Source organism: Cetorhinus maximus, chromosome 2, assembly GCF_964194155.1.
Source record: "Cetorhinus maximus chromosome 2, sCetMax3.hap1.1, whole genome shotgun sequence".
Taxonomy (NCBI): Eukaryota; Metazoa; Chordata; class Chondrichthyes; order Lamniformes; family Cetorhinidae; genus Cetorhinus; species Cetorhinus maximus.
Window position 1 is genome coordinate 192,275,627 of NC_135880.1, and position 26,775 is coordinate 192,302,401.

The window sequence follows — 26,775 nt, forward strand, 5'->3', positions numbered from 1 at the left end:
CCTTAATTAATCCACATTTTCCAAAGTGATCATTAATTTTGTCCAGGATTATTGCTCTTAAAAGCTTCCCCACCACCAAGGTTAAACTGACTGACCTGCAGTTGCTGGGCTTATCATACACCCTTTTATGAACAAGGATGTAACATTCGCAATTCTCCAATTCTCTGGCACCACCCCTCAATCTAAGGAAGACTGGAAAATTATGGCTGCTGACATGGAAATTTCCACTCTCACTTCCTTAATGTTCCTAGTTGCATCTCATCCAGTCTTGATGCCTTATCAAATTTAAGTACAGATAGACCATCCAATACCTCCTCCTTATCAATTATAACTACCCCCTCTTTCACCATAACCTGGGTGGCATCTCCTTCCTTGGTAAAGAGAGACGCAAAGCATTTATTTAATAGCTCAGCTATGCTCCATGCTTCCATGTTTAAATCCTTATGTTAGCTGCCAGTACCTTCTCATACATTATCTTTGCTTTTCTTACTGGATTTTTCAATTCCCCTCTGAACCTTCTATATTCAGACTGGTTCTCAATTGTATTATTCACATGACATCTGTCATAAGCACATTTTTCTGCTTCATATGAATCGCATACGAACATACATTCAAACATATGAATTATGAGCAGTAGGCCACTTGGCCCTTCGAGCCTGCTCCACCATTCAATAAGATCATAGCTTATCTGGTTTTAACCTCAACTTCACATTCCTGCCTACCCACAACAACTTTTTGCCCACTTGCTTATCAAGAATCTATCTACCTCTGCCTTAAAAATATTCAAAGATTCTTCCTCCACGGTCTTTTAAGGTAGAGTTTCAAAGACTCACAACCCTCTGAGAGAAAGAACCCTCCTCATCTCTGTCTTAAATTGGCGGCCCCTTATTTTTAAACAGTGACACCCTAGTTCTAGATTCTCCCACAAGAGTAAACATCCTCCCCACATCCACTAAGTCTCCTCAGGACCTTATATGTTACAATCAAGTCGCCCCTTACCCTTCTAAACTCCGGCGGATACAAGCCTAGTCTGTCCAACCTTTTCTCATAAGACATTCCGTCATTTAATAAGATCATGGCTGATCTGATAGTAACCTGCATCCCACCTACCCTCAATAACCTTTCACCCCCTTGCTTATCAAGAATCTATCTAGCCCTGCCTTAAAAATATCCAAAGACCCTGCTTCCACTGTCCTTTCAGGAAGAGAGTTCCAAAAACTTACAATTCCCTAAGAGAAAAAATGTCACCTCATTTCTGTTTTAAATGGGCGATCCCTTATTTTTAAAGAGTGACCCCTAGTTCTAGAATCTCCCACAAGAGGAAACATCCTCTCCACATCCACCCTGTCAAGACCCCTCAGGATCTTATATGTTTTGATCAAGTTGCCTCTTACTCTTCTAAACTCCAGCAGATACAAGTCTAGCCTGTCCAACCTTTCCTCATAAGGCAATCTGCCCATTCCAGATATTAGTCTAGTAAACCCTCTCTGAACTGCTTCCAACGCATTTACATCCTTCCTTAAATAAGGAGACCAATACTGTACACAGTGCTCCAGATGTGGTCTCAGCAATGCCCTGTATAGCTGAAGCATAACCCCCCTACTCTTGCACTCAATTCCCCTTGCAATAAATGATAGCATTATATTAGCTTCCCTAATTACTTGCTGTACCTGATTATTAACATTTTGAGATTCATGCACTAGGACACTCAGATCCCTCTGCATTTCAGAGCTCTGCAATCTCTCTCCATTTAGATAATTTGCTTCTTTTTTATTCTTCCTGCTATAATGGACAATTTCACATTTTCCCATATTATACTCCATTTGCCAGATCTGCCCACTCACCTAACCTATCTATATCCTTTTGTAGCTTCCTTATGCCACCTCCACAACTTACTTTACTACCTAACTTTGTGTCATCAGCAAATTTAGCAAACATACCTTCAGTCCATTCATCCAAATAATTTATATAAATTGTAAAGAGCTGAGGCCCCAGCACCGATCCCTATGACATACCACTCATTTCATTCTGCCAACCAGAAAAAGACTCATTTATGCCAAATCTGTTTCCTGTTAGCTAGCCAATCTTCTATCCATGCCAATATGTTACCCTCCTCAGACCATGAGCTTTGATTTTCCACAATAACCTTTGATAAGGCACCTCATGAAATACCTTTTTAAAATCTAAATACAGTACATCCACTGATTCCCCTTTATCCACAGCAGATGTTACTTCTTCGAAGCACTCTAATAACTTGGTTAAACATGGTTTCCCTTTCACAAAACTATGTTGACTCTGCCTGATTTCCTTGAATTTATCTAAGTTCCCTGTTGTAATGTCTTTAGTGATAGCTTCTAACATTTTTCCTATGACAGATGTTAAGCTAACTGGCCTATAGTTTCCTGCTTTCCGTCGCCATCCATGTTTGAATAAATGAGTTACATTAGCTATTTTCCAATCAAATGGAATTCCCCAAATCTAATGAATTTTGGAAAATTAAAGCCAATGCATCAACTACCTCACCAGCCATTTCTTTTAAGACCCTAGGATGAAATCCATCAGGACCTGGGGACTTGTCAATCCGCAGTTCGAACAATTTGCTAAGTACCAATTCCCTGGTGACTGTAATTTTCTTGAGTTCTTCCGTCCCTTCCAATTCTTGATTTGCAGCTATTTCTGAGATATTACTTGCATCCTCTACAGTGAAGTCCAAAATACCAGTTCAATTCATCTGTCATTTCCTTATTTTCCATTATTAATTTCCCCGACTCACATCCTATAGAACCAATGTTCGCTTTGTTAACTCTTTATTTTTCTGAATATCTGTACAAGCTCTACCATCTGCCTTTATATTTCTAGGTGGCTTTCTCTCGTACTCTAATTTCTCCCTCCTTATTCATCTTTTGTTGATTCTCTGTTGTTTTTCATATTCTGTCCAATCTTCTGACCTACCACCCATCCTTGCACAATTATACACTTAAGTTTGATGCTGTCTTTAACTTTTTGCTTTATGGGTTCTCCCCTTGGAATTTTTCTCTTATTAGAGTGTATCTATTCTGTGTATTCTGAAATATCCCCTTAAATGTCCGCCATTGCACCCCTATTGGCTTATCCCTTAGCCTAAATTGCTAGTTCACTTTTGCTAGCTCTGCTTTCATGCCCTCATAATTATCCTTACTTAAGTTTAAAATATTAGACTTGGACCCACTCTTCTCTCCCTCAAAATTATTGTAAAATTCAATCATTATATGATCACTGCTAATAAGGGGCACCTTCACTATGGGGTCATTAATTAACACTATGTCGTTGGTCAATACCAAGTCTATTATAGCCTGCTCTCTGGTAGGTGCCAAATGTGCTGTTCTAAGAAACTATCCTGAAAACATTCTATGAATTCCTCATCTAGGCTGCCTTTGCCCGTCTGATTTTTCCTGTCTATGCGTAGATTTAAATGCCCCATGATAATCGCCATACTCTTCTGACAAGCTACCATTATTTCTTCTTTGATACTCTTGTCCTCCCATGTGGTTACTGTTAGGTGACCTGTACATCACTCCCACAAGTGCCTTCTTGCCTTTATCATTCCTCATCTCTACAAAAACTGCTTCTGTATCCTAATTTCCTGAACTTCAGTCATCCCTCTCTATTGTGCTAACGCTATCCTTAATGAACAGAGCCACCCCTCCACCTTTTCCTAGCTTCCTGTCCTGCCTAAATGTCACATACCCTTCAACATTCAGGTCCCAATCTATTTCATCCAGCAGCCACGTCTCTGTATTGGCTATCAGGTCATACTTATTATTTATATTTGCGCTATCAGCTCATCTGTTTTGTTTTGAATGCTATGTGCATTCAGATACAGAGCCTTATGTTTTGTCCTTTTATTATTTTTGTAACCTCTCGCCTTATCTGCTGATTTACCCTTATATTTGTACTCTCTGTCCCTTCCTATCTATATCATGGTCTGTTTATCATTTCCCTTATTAATAACTTCCTCTCTTGCCTAGTCCCTACTCTTTGATTCACCACATCTTCCAAATTTGATCCCTTTCCCCTTCTATTTATTTAAAATCCTCTCTAATTCCCTAGTTATGCAGCTCGCAAGAACACCAGTCCCAGCATGGTTAAGGTGTAGACTGTCCCAACAGTACAACTCCCACTTTCCCCAGTACTGGTGCCAGTGCCCCATGAACTGGAACCCACTTCTCCCACACCAGTCTTTAAGCCACGCATTCATCTCTCAAATTTTATTTGTCCTATGCCAACTTGCATGTGGCTCAGGTAATAATCTAGAGATTATTACCTTTGAGGTTTTGCTTCTTAATTTGGTGCCTAGCTCTTCATACTGATTATGCAGAACCTCTTTCCTTCTCCTGCCTATGTCATTGCTACTTACATGGACCACAATAACCGGATCCTCCCCCTCCAAGTCCCTTTCCAGCCCCAAACAGGTGTCCTGAACCTGAGCACCAGGCAGCCTTCTACTCTCGCTGTTTGCTGCAGAGAACAGTGTCAATCCCCCTCACTATACTGTTCCCTACTAACACTACATTCCTTTTTTATCCGCCCACTTGAATGACTTCCTGTACCACGGTGCCATGACCAGCCAGCTCATCCACTTTGCAGACCTTGCTTTCATCCACACAGGTTGCAAGCACCTCAAACCTGATCGACAATTTCAAAGTCTGAGGCTCCATCACAACTATCTGCTTGGTCCTTTTACTTACCTCACTCACGGTCACGTCCTCCTGTCCCTCACCGCTGACTAAAACAGACGGCCCAATCCTAAGAAGTGCGACCATCTTATGGAACAAAGTGTCCAGGTATTTCTCCCATTCCCTGATGTTGTGCAGTGTCTGCAGTTCGGCTTCTAGGTCAATAACCCTGATCCGGAATTCCTCTAACAGCTTACACTGCCTGCAGATGTGTTTGTCCTGGATCACCTTGGTGTCCAAAGCTCCCACATTCCACAGCTGCAACATAACACCTATCCTGCCATTGTTACTTATGTTATTTAGTTAATTTAATTCAATTACTTTCTTAATTAACTTAGAATTATTCCTAAGTATAATAGAATTTACTGTGCTTATTCAATGCTAGTACCACCCACAACAAAAAGTTATACTTTTCTTAATTACTCAGGTTTGTGTTTTAAGTCCCTATTTTATGTATTTATTTATTTCGTTTTCGTGTTTTAATTCTTTCATTTATAGATCTATCCTAACTCTGGTGCCTGAAGTTAGCTATTAATACATCCCTTACCCCAAGCACTTAGTGCCCAATCGACCTACTAGTCTCCTGTGATGTCACAGTTTTATTTCACTCAGTTTCTTCAGTAGCTGAAATGGTCCATACTCCTGACTGCCTCTGCTCCACTCCCAGGTAGGAAAGGCCGCATTCCTATTCCCAGGCTGTATTTACGACACTTCCGACTGCCTCTGCTCCTCTTCTAAGTAGGCATCATTTTAATCATCAAGGGAGCACTGGATTCGTTTGCTCTACCTTTCCCCTTAGAAGGAATATATCTTGACAGTGCCCAAACCATCGCTTCTTTAAAGGTAGCCCATTGTTCAGTTACAGTTTTGTCTGCTAATCTTTGATTCCAATTTATCAGGGCCCAATCCATTCTTACCCCATTGAAGTTGGTTTTCCCCCCCAGTTAGCTTTTCTTACTCTGGATTGCTCTTTGCCCTTTTACATAGTCATCCTCATCCTTATGATACAATGATCACTGTCCCCTAAATGTTTCCCTACTGAAACTTGATCCACTTGGCCCACCTCATTCCCAAGAACCAGTCGGGAGAACCACTTTTCTCATTGGACTATAAACATTAAATGTTTTCTCCTGAAAACACTTTAGGATTTTGTGCCCCATCTGCCCTTTGCACTACTATTATCCCAGTCTATATTTGGATAATTAAAGTCCCATATTATAACTATTCCGTAATTCTTGCATTTCTCTGTAATTTCCTCACAAGTTTGTTCCTCTGCATCTTTCCCACTATTTAGTGCCGTAGAGACTACACCAAGCAATCCAATTGCACATTTTTTGTTCCTTAGCTCTAGCTAAATAGATTCTTTCCTTGACAGAAGATGGGACATCTTCCCTCTCCAGCATTGTCATGTTCTGCTTAATCAGTATTGTGACCCTTCCTCCTTTCTTTCCTTTCCTATCTTTTCTGAACACCTTACATCAGAAATATTTAATATCCATTGCTGCTCTTCTGTTATGGTTACAACATCCTATTTCCACATGTTTATCTGCACCTGTAACTCACCAATCTTATTTACCACATTCCCCACATTCACATACATGCACTGTATCTGTAACAAAATCATTTCTCATAGCACAGTAAATTTCAGCTCTGAATAGTCAATTTTCATCCTGTTACATAGAGCTTATCATACTTGGGAGTGCGGTAGAGAACAAGGGTTTTGAATGAGGGGTGACTGGGATGAATAAAAGTGAGATGCTCAAAGGATGAGAAAGTTCCAACGGAGTATGGGATCGGGCCAAAAAGTGTGATTTGGTGATAAAAGCCACACCCATCTCTGTGATGGTCTGGATGTGGCAAGTGATGGAAGGTGTAGCCAGGTGTGGAGGCTTCATTTCGGGGAAAGGTGTCATCACCCTTCAACCAATTTCCTGTCAAGGTCATGATATCGGTGCAATCATTCATAATGAACTCCATGGCTGGCAAGGGTCTTGTTCACAAGTGAACATACATTCAGGAAGTGGGTGTATAGTGGAGTGGTGGGAATCCTCAAGGTCAGCAGCGCGAGGGCTGAGTTGGACAAGAAGCAGATTGGCAAGATTAGCCCCGAGTGGACATGCTGGGTGGAAAGTTTGAAGAGAGAGTAGGACTGGGCAATGGGGTTGCTGCTCATAACCAGCCAGTGCCGATTGCCTTAAGAAGCCTGTTGGAGGATGCTAGGCCAGGCCCCCACATTGTTGGCCAGATCCAATGAGAGACATTTTGCTTAAAGTAGACAAAGTTATCGATTCAAGATGCCTACTAAGTGAATAAAGCCACAGGATTCCATGAACAAACAAAAATAAACTTTACTATACATGGTTAGAAATAGAAAACAATTTACAATACCTATCTTATACTCTAAGATTCAGGGTTAATATGAGGAATATGTGAATTAACAGGCAAACTGTGGTCAAACACAACACACTGCACAATAAGATTCCACGGATTTCCCAACAACCTACTTAGACGTCAGTAACGCTGTGAGTCAACCAATCTCACTGAAGCCCCGTCTTCCAATTTTCACCTTCGAAGATCTCGCCTTAGAATCCTCTCCCAAAGTCATTCCAAATTGGATGGCTTCACCAACAGCCCAGCTCACAGGGTTTCAATCTCTTCTCCCAAGATTCCATTCCCCTGGATTCCCAATCTACACCGAAGCACCAAATTACAGGCACAACTTCAGTCGCACCGAGCAGAACATTACTGCTCCATAGGGGTGCCTTTGCCACAACAACCCACAGCCATTTTCCTGTTTGGAGCCTGTTTCTCTTCTCCTCTCTTTTTCCTTAACTTAATGGGGATCTGTTTCTGTCCCCTGTCTCTGTCTTCTACCTGGGACTTCCTTTTGGAACCTCTCCCATTTGGGAGCTCTCCCTGTCCCCTCTCCCCGTCCCCTGCCTGGGACACCTGCTTGTTATGGCACTCCAGCCCCAGTCACCTGACCTGAGTTTTCACGCTGTTTTCCTTTTCTCCTTGATGTGCAGGCACGCTGGGCCTGTCCTGGGCCCAAAGAACTTAAAGGTGCAGAACTATGCATTTGCAGCCCACACCCAGCCTGCGCATATGCTCCGAAAGTCCGAGGTCCATTGGGAATTGAAGTTCCTGACCTCTGAGCTCAACATTAAGGTTAGTTTGGGCTTCATAATAATGCCAAGGAAGGAACAGAGAGAAGCTATATGCTTATCTAAGAGGGAGCCAAGCCTGTGATGGCGGCAAGAAAACAGAAAGATCTAGAAGTGCTGAAGGGTTGGATAGAGATTTGGGAAGGAAGAGCACCAGAGAGGGATGGAGTGAAATGAGGCATGGCTATAGAAGAGAATTGAGGAGGGGAAAGGAGAAAAGAAGTTAAAAAAAGAGAAAACATAGAATAATGGGCTTGGATCCAGAGTGATCACTAAAATATGCATGTGAATGAGCTCAGAGAATGCTCAAATTATACAAATTGGTTACATAAAAATCAAGATACATAATCACCTGACTGTAAACGGAAATAAGAAACAGAAAGGAGCAAATAGGAAAGGGTCCTGAGTTAAAGTCAAAAGTCTTGTGGTGTGATAGCATTGATGGAGGATGTAGTCTTGTCCAGGTTTGAAGACTGGTGTAGTGAGTGAAGTTCAGAAACAACTTGAGAACAGAGGATTGAACTCAGACTTAAACAACTTCCTGCTTCCAGAGATACATGAGGAAGATGATGCACATGCACACATCTGTTTCCATAACTTGTTTTTCTGGGAGCGGGTCGTAGCCTGAACCCAGGGGCTATAGCTTGAGGGGAGCCACTGCACATCAAGCATGGAGGACCAGGGGCCTCCCCCATTCTCAACGCCTGCCATAGGCATGTTGAAAGGAATTGCAGGTTGACAATCAGCCTGTTTGACAACATTATGAATGCAACTTCCATGGCCATCAAGTCCTGGTGTGGGACTCAAACACAGAGCTTTTGGTTCAGAGGTAAGGATGCTGCCCATTGCATCACAAGACCTCCTCTCAGAGGTTGCACAGATGGAGGTACAGGTTAAGTATCCTTTATGTGAAACCCGTGGGACTGTTATGACACAGCAGATGGTAAATGCTGAGCTGTTCAAATCCCAGAGGGAAACTTGAAGCAACTGTCACAGCTAATTTTCAAATTGTACATTTTCAGATGCAGGCTTTGAATTCAGTAAAAATAAGATTGCCGAGTCTTAAGAGGTTTTTATTAAACTAAATTAAACATTTATTAATAAAGGAAAGATTATAAGCACATAAATATGTCTACAAATTATTGCTATAACTTTTAAATCCCCTAATTAATTTAACTCCCAGTTACACTTTCGTTAAGGCAACAGTAAGACACATATAGATTTTAAAAGACCCAGGCAAAGAAACATGGGGCTGAATTTTATGGCTGACGTTCGGGTGGCGGAGCCTGCATGTCAGCGCTTAAATGTCACGCGCTGACGTCACGAGTGTCCCGACATCAGCGCGCATCAGCGCGATATTTAGCTGGGTGAGCGCGCTATGAAGCGCGACGCGCGCTCGCCGTTAGTTAAAGGGCTTGTTAAGGCCCTTAACTCGGCAATCGACGCCAATTTTGAGGGGCCCGTGCGATCTTCGGCTCGGCGCACGGACCCAACGGGCAGGCAGGTAAGTGACTTTTTAACAAACCTCATCCACGGGCGGGATATGTGGGCTCGGGGGGTTGTTCATGTTTTTTTCTGAAGTATTTATTGCAGAAAGTGTTTTAAACTTGCCTGTGTGCTTGTTAGTAGTTCAGATTGATTTCCAGCAGCTTTCTCTGTTCTTTGAAGCTTCAGCTCACCAGTCTGCAGACAGTAATCTTTATCAGGCCTGCAGCTTTCCGGAGGCCTCCCTTCAGCCTGGGTATGGGTTCTGACATCTCCACTGGAGGCAGGTCCTCTGAGGAAGAAGGGAGGGATAGAATAAGGAGGAGGCCAGGAGTGGACAATCAGCCTCCAGGGGAGCCACCATTGGGAAGCCAGGCGCAGGCACAAGGGGCGCAAGGCCAAGAGGTTGTCGAAGGTGGAAGGGGTCTCGGAAGACGCCACAATCCTGCTGCCAGGGTTTACAGGCGGCGAAGCAGCTACCTCAATATGTCTGAGGTGCAGTGCTGAAGGAGGTTCCGTCTGTCAAGGGAGACAGTCAACTATATCTGTCAGATGATTGGCCCTGAGCTCTCTCCTAACTGAGTGGGTGGACACCCCATGCCAGCGGCTCTGAAGGTCACAGTTGCCCTCCACTTCTATGCATCTGGCTCCTTCCAGGGCTCGGTGGGTGATCTTTGCGGTGTCTCCTAATCGGCTGTACACACTTGTGTCAAGCAGGTTACAGACGCTCTGTTCAGACAGGTATCCACCTTTATCCTCTTCCGCTGCGACCACACAAGTCAGGCACAGCGAGCCAGAGGCTTCGCAGCCATTGCTGGCTTCCCCCGTGACCAGGGTGCTATAGACTGTACACATGTGGCCTTCAAGGCGCCAGCGGGTGAGCCCGGTGCCTTCATCAACAGGAAGGGCTTCCACTCCATGAACGTGCAGATAGTGTGTGATCACAGGATGCTGATTCTACAAGTCCGCGCAAGGTACCCAGGCAGCTCCCACGACGCCTACATCCTCAGACACTCCCAGGTGCCGGGGCTCTTCAGTGCTCCGGCTCGGCTGGATGGATGGCTGCTGGGTCACAAGGACTATCCCCTCAGAAGGTGGCTCATGAGGCCTCTTCACCATCCAAGAACAGAAGCTGAGCAGTGCTACAATAGGAGCCAGGGCACCACAAGGGCTGTGGTGGAGAGAGCCATTGGCCTTCTCAAGATGTGCTTCCATTGCCTGGACCACTCAGGGGGCGCACTCCAGTACCCCCCAGATCATGTCTCTCTGATAATGGTAGCATGCTGCACTCTGCACAATCTTGCACTGGAAAGGGGGGGAACGCAGTTGACGATGAAGACCTTGACGCAGTGGATGCGGCTGCACATGATAAATCCAGCAGTGGCTCAGAGGATGAGGAAGCACAGGGCAATGATGAGGGGCAGCACGCCGACCCGCTACTACACCAAGGAGGCAGGGACATCCGGGACACTTTAATCCAACGAACCTTCAGCTAGCTCCACACACATGGATCAGCAGGACCAGCATTGCCTGGCGTTTCCACACATGGCACTTAGGTGCTACATCTTCCACCTCATCAGCTGCAACTAAGGGCTTAGTACAGAAACATCAATGTCCACTCAAACACTCATGAGATGTCTGTGAAACATACAAATGCAGCACAAAGGAAACACCCTCAGCCATGGTCACAAATGTGGACTTTATTCCGCCCAAATAAACCACAAACGTCGCTCAGACGTACATAATTATTTTTCCCTAATCTAGGGCCAACACAAAATCACCCGTTGAGTGCCTAACGTGCCTTATGCTTATGTTTGCGGGTGCTACGTCTAGATTCCGCCCCATCACTCGGAGTGGCTTGTGAGACAGCCTGCTGACTCTGCTGTCCTGTTGGCCTTGATGACCTTGGCGGACGTCCTCTGGCCCATGGAGCCTGTGCTGGCCCTGCCTGGGAGGGAGTGGTCAGTTCCAGAACTGGCACCTCCCCAGTTGTCGCAGCCTCAACGGATGCAACGGTTACTGGCAGAGGGGCGGAGGAGCTGCTGCCCTCATCCGGAGCACCTTGAGAGGAGCTCACAGCGACAACAGGCAGCTGTTGCGCCAACGTGAGGTCACATTGGACCTCCCTGCTCACCGCAGATGGATGGCACCAAGCGGCGACACTTGGTGCCCAGGACATCTCCCACATTGCGAATGACCACCTGTGAACATTAGCACTGTGAGGGCTTGCAGGTCAGAGCACAACCCAATCCGATTGAAGCCCCTCTCCATGAAAGTCGCCAATCTCTCAGTGGAGGAAGCCTGAAGCTCTGTCCTGCCATCACTGACACTCTGCCTGGATTCCTCCACCACAGAGACCAACTGAAGCACACCCTCGTGCAACCCTGCCAGATGCTCCTGCGCACCCGGCCGCTTGTCCTGCTGCTGCTGCATTGCTGGCATCTCCAGAGGCACATCATCACTGCCGGACTCAGCATGTGCCTGGTCCCCTGCAGTCCTCCGGCTGCTGGCGCCATCGGCACTCTCTGTCCATGCCATCTCCTCCAGCAATTGTGAAGTGCCCTCTCCACTGTGACCCGGGACACTAGCCGACGTTATATTCCCCACCAAAGTGTTTGTCGCTGCGCTGGTGCCTGGCTGGCTGAAAGGATGTGACGCAAGTTGCAAGTCTTGGCCCTCAGGTGTGGAGGGGGGGCTCTGGACGTGTTGGGGGCGGCCATGCGGTGGTGATGCTGAAATTAACAACAAGGACAGTGCATCAGTTAGCGTTCAGTCAGTAAGACCTTTCATCCCTTTCCCCCCCAGCCTCATAAGTCACTCACCCTTCAAGAACCTAAGGAGACAAACATTGGTGGGGTGGAAAATAGTCAAGAGGAGGCCCAAACATTACACGCGCATACAGACAGGCTGGACAGATGGCCTAAGGAATGCCACATGGAATGTTATGTGGATAAGTGTGCGGTTAAGCACTTGTGCAGGACAAACAAGGTACGGGAATACAGGAGAAATGGTAGGACCGTGGGAAGTCACAACGATTACAGGGACCTTGCTGGGCAGACCCGTTAAGGTAGCAGAACAGGAACATAAGGTGTTTAACAAGGTAAAAGCCAGACTTGCCTTTATTAGCTGAGGAATAGAATGTAGGAAAAGAGGGCCATGTTGCAAGTGCAGAAAACTTGCTGTCAAAGCCACATCTGCACTTCTGTGTTCAGTTGTGACCTGCGCTTCATGGGAGGGATGGGATTGGAGTGGGGAGAGTGCAGAGGTTCCTAACCTGGTTGCATGCTGGCCTGGAGAGTTGGAGTTATGAGGAAACATTGCAAACACTTGCGACATTTGCCATGGAGCACAGGAGATTAACGGGTCACATTATTGACCTTCATACCGTTATGAGGGGCATAGACCGGGTGGACAGAAGGCAACATTTCCCCTTGGTGCAGGGATGACTAACGTGATGGCATTTATTTAAGTTGAGTGCCATGAGGTTGACAGGTGAGGTGCTGAGGACCTTTTGGACAGAGTAATGTGGGACGCACTGGCTGAAAGGGTGGTGGAGGTACAAACCCTCCTAAGATGCAAATAAGTCTCTGACTATGCAGTAGCGATGCCATGACATGTTAGGCCATGGGGATAGTGGTCATAAATGGGATAAGGCGACTTTGGAAGGTGCTAGAGACGCACATCCTCAAGGGGCCGAGGGACCTTTGTGTATGACCCACACGTCTGACTGTATCAGTCTGTGAATGAGCAGTGTTGCAGCATTAACGATTGCAGCAACCATCAGTGCTTTGGATGGTGGGAAGACAGAGTGGATGGGACTGTGGACCTCAAATACCTGGCCGCTGCACCCCAGCCTCATCGACACCTGCCACCCTGGCCACCTGCCTCCTCCCCAGCTCCATGGCCTGCTCCTCATACGTGGTGAGGCGCTGCAGCACAGCGTGCCCACCACCAGTCCGCTGCCACTCCCTCATATTGCTCTCAGTTTTTGCCTGCAGAACAGAGAAGAGCATTTATTGGGGCTGATCGCTCATGTACTCTGCACGTGCACGCCACACCCCAAACATAATGGACCATCTGAGGCCTCCAGCGGCTCCTGTCCACACTACTGGTGATCAGTCACCAGAAGATAGTACGGCTGGTCCCAACCCCCTCCCCCAATGGCCACCTTGGACACATTCGGCGTCCATCACTTTGAATAACACATGGGTCTTAGCGCCCATGGCAAGGAGGTGCAACTAGGTGCGGTACCAAGGACAACAGATGGCTCTTGGCCACGACACCTTGAGCCTCCCCTTGTACCATCTCATCACCATCAATAAGACATGCGTTGGAGTTCTGAGTATGTGTCTAGCTGCCTCCCCTGCAGGTTTCCCCCAGACTACTCAAATGTGACAAACACCAACATATGCTGCAGGGAGAACCCATCTTCTCCTCAACCACTAAGGCTGATGTAAGCATGGTCACTATCTGTTTGCCCACCCAGCGTGCGCCAATTGCCCAATGCAGTAACAACAGTAAGACATGGGGAGTGGTGCCTTTAAGGCTAAGGCTATCTTCTGGGTCAAATGGCCAAGGCTGACATGGTACTCACCCTTCCAGAGCGCAGCAAATCATTGAAGCGCTTGCGGCACTGCGTTCCGGTGCACCGCACAGCATCATGAGAGCTAACAGCCTCCGCCACCTCCTGCCACACCTGCCTGGTGATGTGGGGGGCCCTCCTCATCCCATCCTCTGGTAACAAAATATCCCGATGGTTGGATGCCTCTTCGAGGAGGACAGCGAGGCAGGCATCTGAGAACCGAGGGGCACAGTGGCACCCCCGCTGGCCTACCCTGCAGCCTGCCCCCCTCCTCCTCCTCTGCCCTCACCTCTTGTGCTGCCCGATGACTGGCCATGGTCAACAGTCTAAAGGAGGCGGCCTGGCCGCTTTCTATACACTGCCGGTTCCCCATTGGAACCGACGGTCTGAACTCGCCCGCGCCGATTTAATTTTCCCGATGAACATGGGAGCCGGAACCCCGCTGGGCGGACCTTAATTGGCTGGCCCGCGCAAAATGGCGGCGCGGCCCATTTCGGCGGCAGGGCTTGGCTGCCTGCTCGCCGCCGAGTCGGTGGGGCCTGCTCACCTGTCAAGCGCAAAATTCAGCCCATGATTCCCGGAACCAGTCAGATTCAAAGTGAGTTTTCTTAACTTCAGTTCTTTGGAAACAGCAGCTTGAGGCATAGATGCTAAAGGCTTTTCACACTTGTTAGATCTTAAAAATGCCTACCCTTACACACAGCCTTCACTCCTTTTATACATATTGTCCCTTTTGAATGCATTTCGACTACATTCCTGATAACAAAAATCTCTCATAGCACTAAGTTTTACCAGTAATCTTTGGGAAAAATAGCCACAACAGGCAGAACATCGTCCTCGTCGGGCAGGTTTGGCGGGAAGGCAATCGGGGCTGGTCCACGATTTTACGCTGGCAGGCCAATTATGGCCCGCCCAGCGTCAACGCCAGCTGGAGAACGTCCAATATGGGGTGGGTGGGGGCAGGAGCCTGTTGTCTGCCGGGTCCAATGGCGACCTGTTCAAAAACGGCGCAGGCAGTCCCAGGGATACTGCCCAGCAATGACATGGCTGCAAACGAGAATGCAGAGACCAGGCGGGAGGTAAGGTCGGCTGGGCACTTGACCCCCCCCCCCACCGTCTTTCTGACAAGTGCCTTGCCTGGAAGAGGTAGCTGCCAGAAGAGTCACCCTTGTCCCCTGGGATGGGAAGAGGAGGGGGCAGCCCGGGTGAGCAGCCACGACATGGTGCGGCACACCTGGGTGTGGTGCTAGAAGTGCTTCAATGACCTGCTGCGCTCATATAGGTGAGTACCATGTTGGCGTGGCTCAATGTGTTGAATTGAGTTGAGATGGCCATCCCCACCGTGGAGCTCAGGGGTGTTAGAATCTGAGTGCCAACTGTCAATGACGCTGGAGCTGGCCAAGGGCTGAGCCCTGGCTGCTTGGACTGAGTGCCTTGCGCCTCGAGGGCCACGATTCAGATCTGCCCCGCAAGGTGTTCCTCAGCTGGGGTTGGCCAGGCTGCAATGGCGCTGCAGGTACAGAGTGGACTAATCAATGCTCCTCCATCCTTTCAGAAAAAGGCAAGCCATGAGAATATTGAGAGCTTGCGGACTGGCGGAGGGCTCCCACACCTCCTCACCCTCTCCCGGTACGAGCTGGAGGCCTTGGGGCTCGAGAAGTGCCACGCACCTCGGTCAAGCGGCCGCGGTGAGGCTGGGGTGTCAGGGGAAGAGCGCAATGCACTGAGGTGAGAGTTTTGGATGGTTCAAACATTCTTGTGCAGTCTCATCATTGATGGGAGCCTCCAGGCTGGATTCCTCATTGATCAATGAAAAATGATGCAGATCTCCACTGTCTCACCAGGGTGCCTGGCATGCACAGTGACAGTGTGGTGACTTTAATTAATAACATGTCTTTCTTCTCCCTTAGATCAGACACCAAGCAGCGAGGTGCAGCACCTCCAGGAGCTACCCCTGACACCGGAGGACCAACATGCTCCCCAAGTATCTGTGTCGCACCCAATCTCTGAACCAAACGCCAACGCAGATACCAGCACCTCGGTGGGCATTCGTTCAGCGGCTAGTACCTCGATGCACTTTGGTGAGGGCACTTCACACTCGCTTGAGGTGCAGGCGAAGGCAGAGAGTGCCCAGGGCGCCGGCAGTCGGAGGACTGCTGGGGACCAGGACAATGCTCATTCGAATTCTGATGATGGGCCTCTGGAGTTGTCCATTAGGCAGCAGATGCTGGATGTCCAGCGGGATGTGCAGGAGGATCTGGCAGAGATCCAAGAGGGTCTGCGTGGCATTGTCTCCATTGTGGACGAGTCCCTACGGAGTGTGAGCACTGCCTTGACCCTCATGGCCGAGCACAATGTCTCCTCCACGGAGACAGTGACGACTCTCGTAGAGAGGCTGCTCCAAGAACCAAATCAGTGGTTGCTGGGGTTGCACTTGGACCTGCAAGACCTCAACCAGGCACTGATCTCAGCTGGTCACTGTCCATGTGTGAGATGGATGGTGCACCCAGTATCCCAGCTAGGTGCCCATCCATCAATGGTGAGCAGGGAGGTCCACAGCAACCTCACGTTGGCGCACGAACTGCTTGACGTCTCTGCAGGCTCCTCTCAGGGCGCTCTGGATGATGGCAGCAGCTCTCCGCCCCTCTGCCAGTGACCGTGGAATCTGGTGAGGCTGCAATGACTGGGGAGATGCCAGCCGTGGCACTGGCTGCTCCCTCCCAGGCGGGGCCAGCACAGGCTCCACTGGCCAGAGGACACCTGCCAAGGTCATCATGGCCAACAAGACAGCAGAGTCAGCAGGCTGCCTCCAATGCCAGTGCCAGCGAGGGGGGAGCACCTAGATGTAGCACTCGCAAATTTAAAGATGCATTAAAGTTTAAAGAACATTAAACACAAAAGGGACTGGTCACGGGTGATCTTTAGTTCCCCAATTTTGTTTTACGTTTTTTTTTAATGATGTGGCCACCAACACTGGATATTGTTCTGTTCAATATTGTGTGAGTTCCAACATTAAATTACATTTGTGTTTTTGTTATTGGCCTGAGTCTGCTTCATTTGTTCTGTAGGTGCAGGGTAGGCCATTGTGTAGTGCTGGACATGGGTGGCATGAAACTTTATTGCACAGGCACTGAGTGTATCTTGGGGTCCAAGGGAAGGGTCATTTCTGTGATCCAGGATGGAGGCGGCAGCCCTGGCATGAGTTGGCAGTTCTTATTTGGCAGCCTAGCTGAAGGAGCGTTGGATCAAGGTGTCCCTGATATCCCTGCCTCCCTGCAGGTTACCAAGGCCTGCCTCCAGGCCCTCAGCGTTCTCCTCACCGTGCTCCTCCTCTGACTCACTACTGGACTCATCATTTGGGGCCTGTGCAGCTGCATCAACATCCTATTCCTCCAGTTCCCCCTTTGCCAGTGCCAGATTGTGGAGAGCGTAGCATGCAACCACTATCAGTGACACCCACTCTAGGGGTGTATTGGAGTGCGCCCCCTGAACGGTCCAGGCATCGGAAGCACATCTTGAGAAAACCTATGGTTCTCTCTACCACCGCCCTTGTGGAGGCATGACTCCTATTTTAACGCTGCTCCACCTCTGTTCTTGGGTGATGGAGAGGCTTCATGAGCCACTTTTGCAGGGGATAGCCCTTGTCACCCAGCAGCCATCCATCCCGTCGGGCTGGAGCACGGAACAGCCTCGACACCTGGGAGTGTCTTAGGATGTACGCATCACGGGAGCTGCCTGGGTACCTTGCACAGATTACAGAATATGCATCCCATGGTCACACACTATCTGCACATTCATAGAGTGGAATTCCTTCCTGTTGACGAAGGCACCAGGCTCACCCACCAGCGCCTTGATGGCCACATGTGTGCAGTCGATGGCACTTGGATGCGGGGGATCCCAGCAATCGCTGCAAAGCCTCTGGCTCGCTCAGCCTGGCTGGGCTTATCCATACTGTAATGAATGAAAGTCAATGCACGCCTGAACAGAGCTTCTGTCACCAGCTTGACACAACTATGGCCAGCTGATTGGGAGACTCCACACAGATCCCCCACTGAACCCTGGAAAGAGCCAGAGTCACAGAAGTTAAGGGCCACTGTGACCTTCAAAGCTACTGGCATGGGGTGTCCACCCACACAGTCAGAGCTGATCTCAGACCCGATCATCTGACAAATGGAGGTCATCGTCTCCCTGGAGGGACAGAACCTCCTTTGGCATTGCACGTCAGACATGTTGAGGTAGCTGCATCGTCGCCTATAAGCCCTGGCAGCAGGATAGGGCACATTCTGCAGCCCCTTCCGCCTTGGACTACCTGCTGGCCCTGCGCCCCTTGTGCCTGCGCCTCTTGTCTTTAATCCAATTAAGACACACACACACACACAGACACACACACAGACACAACTATTGTACAATAAATTCTAATAACATTATTAGAATTTTTATATTTTCCTGACAGGAACCAATAGCGTTTCAGTATTCAGATATTTTCAGTTTTCAGATTTTCCATATATACGGTAGGCCTAGGCTTACTTACATTACAACAGTCTCAGCCTAGGCTAGCAGCAGTCGACAAATACTAAGTTGTTTCTCCATTTGCCAACTCTCACACACCCCACTTCTTAACCTGTTAACATTTATTACATTGCTGTATTAACATACAAATTAACTGCATAGCCGTTCAAAAACACATTTGTTTTTTTTGGATGTACGGATAAAGGATTTTTCATGGGATTGAGGATGCAGGACGTGTACAGATTCAGTTACAGGATCATAAAAACGATGGCAAGTTTAACCCTAACCCAAACCCAAAAAGACCGGGAAACAGCAGAGGTCTGTGCTTTGGCCCAGGCCGGTGAGTTTCTGCCTAGGAACAGACTGATGCTGAAAAACCAGTATAGTGACCAGTAACAGGCTCAGCAAAATAGGAGCTAAGGACAGATTTTCAAAGTTGCTGAAATTGGCTCTTTGTGGGGTCAGTAATAAAGGGGAGAATTTTCTCCTCATCAGGGGGGTTGGGCGGGAGCAGGCGCAGAGCCGATCGTCATCCATGATCGGCTGGGCGTCGCCATTTTACGTGGGTGGACCAATTAAGACCTGCCCTGTGTGAAGCGCACCCGGAAGCACTCAGCGCTCCCTGTGCGGGCAGGGGAAGTAGGCTGAGTTGAGGAGTGCGCTCTTCACGAAAGAGCACAGAAATCTCCCTGAGGCACAGAGCTGCCTCAGGGAGATTAGTTTAAGTTCTGAAAATTTTAATGAAGAAGAAAAAAAATGTTAAGACATGTCCCCTCATGTGAAATTGTCACTATGAATGCTATTAAAAATTTTTATAAAACTTTAAATACCTTCATGAAACCCCATCCCGCCCATGGATGAGGTTTCATGATAAATGCAAAGGCCACCTGAGCTCTTCGCCTGCCACCGACCTTAAGGTTGGGCAGGCAGCTCAGTGTATTGTTTTAATTAATATTTAAATGGCCTTAATAGGCCTTTGACAGTTCAGCAGGCACGCAGTTGACTTGGGGGCACACTGCCGAACTGAAAATCTGAATGACGCACGGTGACATCGGGACGCACGCCCAACATCACCGTCGCCAAGCGGCCCCACCTCTGCTCGCCGATTCTGGCCGAGGTTGCCACAGATCATTCGTAACATCAACGATTTATGCCTTCAGATTCCTAGTACCTAAGCTCTGAGATTCCCTTCCTAAACTTCTTCACTTCTCAATCCTCATTTAAGACACTTTTTGACTAAGCTATTGATCACCTGCCCTAATTTTTTCCCTATGTGGCTCAGTGTCAAATTTTGTCTAAAAACACTCCTGTAAAGTATCTTAGGATGTTCTTGCTATGTTAAAAGTGTGGCAGCACCTCAGCCGATCAGAGTCGACTTGCCAACCGATCAGCACCCTTTCCTCCTGTAGTATAAATCATTGCGATCGTTTGAAATTTGGTATTCTTGCCTTTGTCTTGATGAGCTTAAGACAAAAAGCTTCAACAACATATGTCTCTTTTCAGCAAGGGTCAGGTTTTGTGCACCAAGTGAATATATTTTAAGGTTGCTATAAAATTGCAAGTTGTTCTTGTTGTTGGATATAAGGCTAGAGGGAGCGGTTTCCAAATTTAAAGATAAAACTGAAAATAGCAAATAATTCCGACGCTGCTTGGGACACGAATGATAGGTGGAATGGAGAGAAAGTGCCAAACGGCATTAAGGCTCCAGTTATAACTTAGAGATGGTAAGAGAGCAAGTGAGAGTAGCAGAGGCGATGAGCCCACAAATTTACTAGAGATGGAGGCTTGGCTGATTTCAAATAATGCTTCCAATTTTCCACGTCAATTCACACGTGTGTGGATATCCCATTGCGAGTGACTAAGGGCAGAATTTTGCCCTCGGTTGGTGGGCGGGCCCCACCGGCTCGGCGGCGGGCGGGCAGCCGAACTCCGCCGCCGCAGCGGGCCCCACCACCATTTTAAGTGGGCGGGCCAATTAAGGCTCACCCAGCGGCCTGCCCGATGGGAAGCGCTATGCACTTCCTGTGCGGGAGAGGGGAGGGATTCCCCATCTGTCAAAGTGCGAACAGCTCCCTGAGACTAAGTTCTGTCTCAGGGAAATCAGTGAAAGTGTTACAAAGTTAAAAAATAGAAAAATAAAAAAATTATTAACATGTCCCCCTCATGTGACAATGTCACACGAGATGGGGCATGTTAATAAATATCACATAAAATTTATTAAAGTTTTTAAAAACGGATATGAAACCTCATCCCGCCGGTGGATAAAGTTTCATGTATAATCAGAAGCCCGCTGGGTCTCCTGGCCTGCCCACCAGCCTTAAGGTTGGACGAGCAGGGTCTTTAATTATCTTAATTACCCTGGCAATGGCCTCAATTGGCCATTGACAGGTTGGCGGCCGGACAGCTAATTTCGCTGTCCGCCCGCCTTCCTAAATATTTAAAGGGACCAGGGTTCCTCCGAACGTCATCCTGCGTCATTTTCCCGTCGGTGAGCAGGCCCCACCCCCAAATCGCAGACGGGAAAATTCAGGCCTAAGAGTTCACCCTGTATATTTTTTATATAAAATATTTAGACATATGATCATTGCTATCTCTAAATATTAAAAACTGGACAAAGACTTAAAATGGCTGAATCTATGTCTGTCTGTGACCCGCAGATAAAAGGAGCTACTTGGCAGTATTGGAGAAACTCACACATCGTTATCCCAGAACAGTCACTAACGACCCCACTCTGGGCTGCTCAGACCAAATTCAAGGAGAGCTATACAAAAGCCATCTGCATTTCATAACCCAGGCTGGTCAACAGGAGTCTACTCATCCGCTAAGTGAAAGGACCCCACAACCTCCCTTTCAATTCTTAATGGTTGAGACATTCAACAATCCAGGTACTAGGTACTAGGACGACTGCTTTTCTTGATCTATATTAATGACTTGGCCTTTGGTTTACAAGGCACAAATTCAAAATTTGCTTAAGACCTAAAACTTGTGAGTGGAGAGGAGGATAGTGATATACTTCAAGAGGAAATAGACTGGCTGGTGGAAAGGGCAGGCATGTGGCAGATGAAAATTAAGTCAGAGAAGGATGAATTGATACATTTTGGTAGGAAGTTCAAGGAGAGGTAATATAAAGTAAAGGATACAATTCTAAAGGGGATGAAGGAGCAAGTAGACCTGGGGGCATATGTGTGCAAATCCATGAAGGTGACAGGTTGAGCAAGTGATTAAAAAGAAACATAACATTCTGGGCTTTATAAATAGAGGCACAGAGGATTAAAAACAAGGAAGTTATAATGAACTTTTATAAAACACTAGTTCAGCCTCAGCTGAAGTGTTGTGTCCAAAGCTGGGCACCAGGCTTTGGGAAGGGTGTGAAGGTTTTAGAGACGGTGCAGAAAAAGTTGATGAGAATGGTTCCAGGATGAGGGACTTCATTTTGTGGATAAATTGGAGAAGCTGAGGCAATTCTCCTTGGAGGAGAAAAGAGTGAGATGAGGTTTGATGAAGTGTTCAAAATCACGAGGAGTCTAGATAGAGTAGATAGAAAGAAACTGTTCCCGTTGGTGGAAGGGTCAAGAATTACAGGACACAGATTTAAGATAATTGGAAAAAGAACCGGAAGCAGCATGAGGTAAAAATTTTTAATGCAGTGAATGCTGCCGGAATGCACTGCCGGAGAGTGTGGAAGAGGCAGAGTCAATTGTGACTTTCAAATGGGAGTTAGATAAGTACCTAAGGGAAGAATTTTGCAGAGCTACAGGGAAAGGACGGGGGAGTGGGACTAATTAAGTTGCTATTGCAGAGATTCAGCACAGGCTTGATGGTCTAAATGGCCTCTTCAGAGCAGTAACCATTCTATGATTCCTGTGATAATTCGCTACAAAGGCTGGAAAGAAAGTGGCCAACAGGTTGTCTAATGTTTCCCTGGAGACCCAGCTGGATGCATTCGGGGTCAGGGGGGATAGATGATTTCATCTGTTGTTGTTAGAATGAAGAAACTTGCTGTCATGACAAAGGACAACTGGATTGAGGTGTCTGAGGAGGTCAACGGCAAGAATGTGAAGCCAAAAACCTATATCCAGGGCTGGAAAAATCTCAATGACCTTAGTCAATCAGGAAAGATCAATAAAGGTCCTTCTTCAATGACTGCATTCTGTGCCCCTCCATCCATTCCATCTTCTCCTCATGCACTATTCGCACCACAACAGCAACAAGAACAACTTGAATTGATATAGCACCTTTAGTACAGTAAAATAACCCCAGATGCTTCACAGGATTTTCATCAGATAAAATTTGACACCGAACCACTAACCAAAATCTTGGTCAAAGGAGCAGCTTTAAGGACGATTTAAAGGGGGACAGTGAGGTAGAAAGGAGCAGAGGTTAGAGAGGAAAGCCAGAGCTTAAGACCCAGCAGCTGAAGGCACAGCCACCAATAGTGGAGCAACTAAATTAGGGATGTGTATGAGGCCAGAATTCGAGCACCACAGATATCTTGGAGGGTTGTTGGACTAAAGGAGGGTACAGGGAGAGGGGAGAGGCTATATCCCAGAAGGAAAAAACAGTAAAAACTGGGAAATAAGAATACTGGTCCGAGCTGGTCTTGTATACCTTAAAATGAAATACCAGTAAAAAGTGGGAAATAAGAGTACCGGTCTGAACTGTTTTTTTCCCTTCTGGATAGGTGGATATGAATGTTGGAGTGAGAACTTTAAAATCAAGGCATTGCTGGACTGAGAGCCAACGTAGGTTGATGAGCACAGGGGTGATGTGTGAATGGGACTTGATGTGAGTCAGGCTACAGACAGCAGAATGGGAGGTTGGCCAGGGGATCATTAGAATTGGCAAGTCTGGAGATAATGAAGTCATGGATGAGAGTTTCAGCAGCAGATGAACTGATGGAGGACAGAGGTGAATGATACTATGGAGGTGGAAGTAGACAGCCTTGGTGATGGAAAAGGTTTTGAGTCGGAACCTCATCTCAGGGTTGCATAGAGTGCTAACGTTGTAAACAGTCTGGTTCAGACTGAAACACTGACCAGGGAGAGGGCTGGATTCAATGGTCAGAGAACAGACTTTGTGGTAGGAGCCAAAGATATTGGATTAGGTCTTCCCAATATATAACATCATTCCTCATCTCTGCAGCAATTTACTCACAACCAGTCACAACACCACACGATACCACCTGATCCTCACTCTTTAAACAAGCTCACCTCCCAGTTCCTCTTTTCATGGCATCTTCATCTCATCTCTGCTATGCTGCTCAAACTGTATCTCCTCTCAGTTAAACTGCTTAATTGGCACTGTACCAAATTATTGGAAACACATGACCATCCCATTCTCCTAACTGCACTTTCTATTTCACCTTAAGCATTACATCCACACATCCTTGCCAGCCACTCTTAACACCGTCCTGCCTACTTTGCAGCATGAGAGACCACAGAACATTATGGAGAGATCCAGGACCAGTGGAGGATCTCCAGATTATGTAGCTTTGACCCCAGTGGTGACAAGTGGAGCCTGTAACACTTTCAGCATTGGCAATGGCAAGGATGATGGATCTACAGATTAGGGTGACTGATTTAAAGACCCCTCCCCACCACATCTCCCACAACAAACTGTCTCTTCAACTGACTGCAACTCCTTAACCATCCAGGTCAATTCTTTACATGCCTGTTTAGATTTCCGAACCACCAATACTATATTTTCACCCTTTTTTTTCCCTCCGGAGCTGTCACATAAAGAGCACAATCCCCTGCCCACAGAGGTGGGACTTATCCAGTCTACGGATCCTTGGCTACATCCTACATACATTCCAGAGACTGGCACATCGGGCAGGTGTGCCCATCAGAGAGGTGAGCTGGCACCTGGTGATTCTCACAGCACAAGTGAGTAGGAGCAGAAAGGACAGCCGAGGTGAATATGCACTTGAGGACGTGGGCCTCTGCTCAGCAGGGTAGAAATGTACAGCTTTGGGAGCAGCCGTGGGAAGGAGAATACTGGCGGCACAGGAGCAAACATGTGAGATATTGGCAGTCCTGACAGGCACACCAGGTGGTAGATGTCAAGGGGCTGACAGGAGCTGTTGAAAGAACTTTGTTGAAGTGCTCACTGCACCTTGTTGATTGTACAACCACAGTGTGCAGTTGGCTAGGGAGAATGACAGGGAATTTATTAAAATCGATGGGACAAACAATTTTACTTACAAATGACTTAAATGATACTTGCTGTTGCTGACTTTTCCAATTCTGCAAGAAGAAATGAAATATTAAAATAAGAATGCCAAACACTGACAAGATACATGGACAGAGGTAATTCCTCTGTTACATCAAACTACAATAATAAATAGGCTACATGCTCCTGGTTACCTATCTGCCCGGTGCCTCACTCCACTATGTTATGATGGACACAGCCCTTAATGTACATGATCCAAAAGTATTACTTGAGCTATTCAAAGCGTAGGCTTTCAAACTGGGGATCAGGGTCCCAACTGGTGGTCAATGAGGTGGTGTCAAGTGGATCCAATTTCTATACACATGGAGCCAGTTATACTGATCGTTGTGAGTTTGGAGAGTGTAGAATTCCACATTTGATATTTAGCTGTCTTTGTTAGTTCAATGATATACTGGGGGTTATTCCAACCCAGCCTGACTGCCAAGAAACTGGCGCCTTTAGAACGTCCACTTCTTTTGAAAACTGCCTGACTTTAAAACAGAAAGTCAAATTGAATGGGGTGTGAAACATGCAGGAATTCCAATTCCATTATTTTTCCATTCGGTGGATGAGGCTTAATTTTCTCCCATTATCTCACGTACAATATTCTGACACCAAATTCAGCTGAATTGTTTCCTTTATGAGCATAATGACAGCATAAATACATTCAGGAACATTTCTTAAACTTATATGTTGCCAGGACATAGTCAATGGGCGGGAATTTCTGGTCCTGCCAGTGACAGACATCGTTGCAGGTGGGACAGGAATATTTGGAGGGTGGCCAAAAGCCAATTGACTTTTGGCAGCGCTCAAACGTTCCCATCCCACCCACAATGACGCCTGCCACTGGCAGGACTGGAAAATCCTGGCCAATGTGTTCTTCTTTGAGCATGGGAAGTCAGGAGCTGAGTTACTCACCACAGAATTCCCAGCCTCTGACCTATCCTTGTAGCCACAGTGTTTATACAGCTTGTACAGTTAAGTTTCAGGTCAATATTAATCCCCCAGGGTGCTAATGGTGGTAATTCCACAATGAATGTCAAGGAAAAATGGTTAGGGTCTCTGTTGTTAGAGATGGCTATTGCCAGGCACTTGTGTGACATGAATATTACTTGCCACTTCTCAGCCCAAGCCTGAATGTTGTCCAGGTCTTGCTGCATATGGACATGCACTACTTCAGATCTGAGGAATTCGGAATGATACTGAACATTATGCAATTGTCAGCGAACTTCTGACCTTATGATGGAGGGAAGGCCATTGATGAAGCAGATGAAGATGCTTGGGCCTAAGACACTACCCTGAGGAACTCCTGCAGTTTGAAATGATTGACTTCCAACAACCACAACCATCTTCCTTTGTGCTTGGTATGACTCTGACCATCAGAGAGTTTTACCTCTGACCCCCATTGACTTCAATTTTGCTAGGGCTTCTTGATGCCACGCTCAGTAAAATACTGCCTTGATGTGAAGGGCAGTCACTCTCACATCGTGTATTTCCCAGGAGGCCAAACCTTCGCGGCTCATCCCCAGTCAATTATTCTTTGGTGCAAAGAAAATAATAGTAAGAGATGCCTTTGGAACTAATGAGAGCACAAAAAATGTCAAATATCTTGAATGGGTTTAATCAACTGTTCGCAAACAACAAGAGTAGAGACCTGTAGAAGCATAAAGTTTTATTTCCAAGTAAGAAAATACTCAGTAACCTGTAAACTTTAAGAGGCACCAGGGTTAGTGCAAAAAGGATGTTTGGATATATAGTTCATTAAGGAGGAGGGAGACGGTTTTAAAATGCTTTATTTTCCTTGTTCATTCAGCTTCTAGATCGGAGGAGTAAGCCTTATTCAGGAGCAGGAGACACTGCAAGATTCCATATCTAGACTTACCTTCAAGGTGCCCATTGCAATGATTGGTTTTCTTGTACAAAGTTTAGAAACAGCTATGGCAACATGAGCAGAGGCAAGGAACTGATAATGACCAAACTTGTTTTTACTCACAGTGGGATCGAGATCTTTATGTGAAATTTGTCCAATTGAAAAGAGGACCTAAAACACATCAAATATTGTCAGTCAGGCACACGTTACATTAGTGAGGCAAGTGAATTTTGATTTTGC

The 26,775-nt window shown here is 46.9% G+C and overlaps 1 protein-coding gene across 1 annotated transcript in view; it reads right to left on the reverse strand.

Moving 5' to 3' along the window:
* Positions 1 to 26,775, reverse strand: part of LOC144668782 (CMP-N-acetylneuraminate-beta-galactosamide-alpha-2,3-sialyltransferase 4-like) — a 162,971-nt gene that overhangs the window by 90,076 nt on the left and 46,120 nt on the right. Inside the window, exon 4 of the mRNA XM_078531120.1 lies at positions 26,659 to 26,706. Coding sequence (XP_078387246.1) covers positions 26,659 to 26,706 — 48 coding nt within the window. The remainder of the gene's footprint in view (positions 1 to 26,658; positions 26,707 to 26,775) is intronic.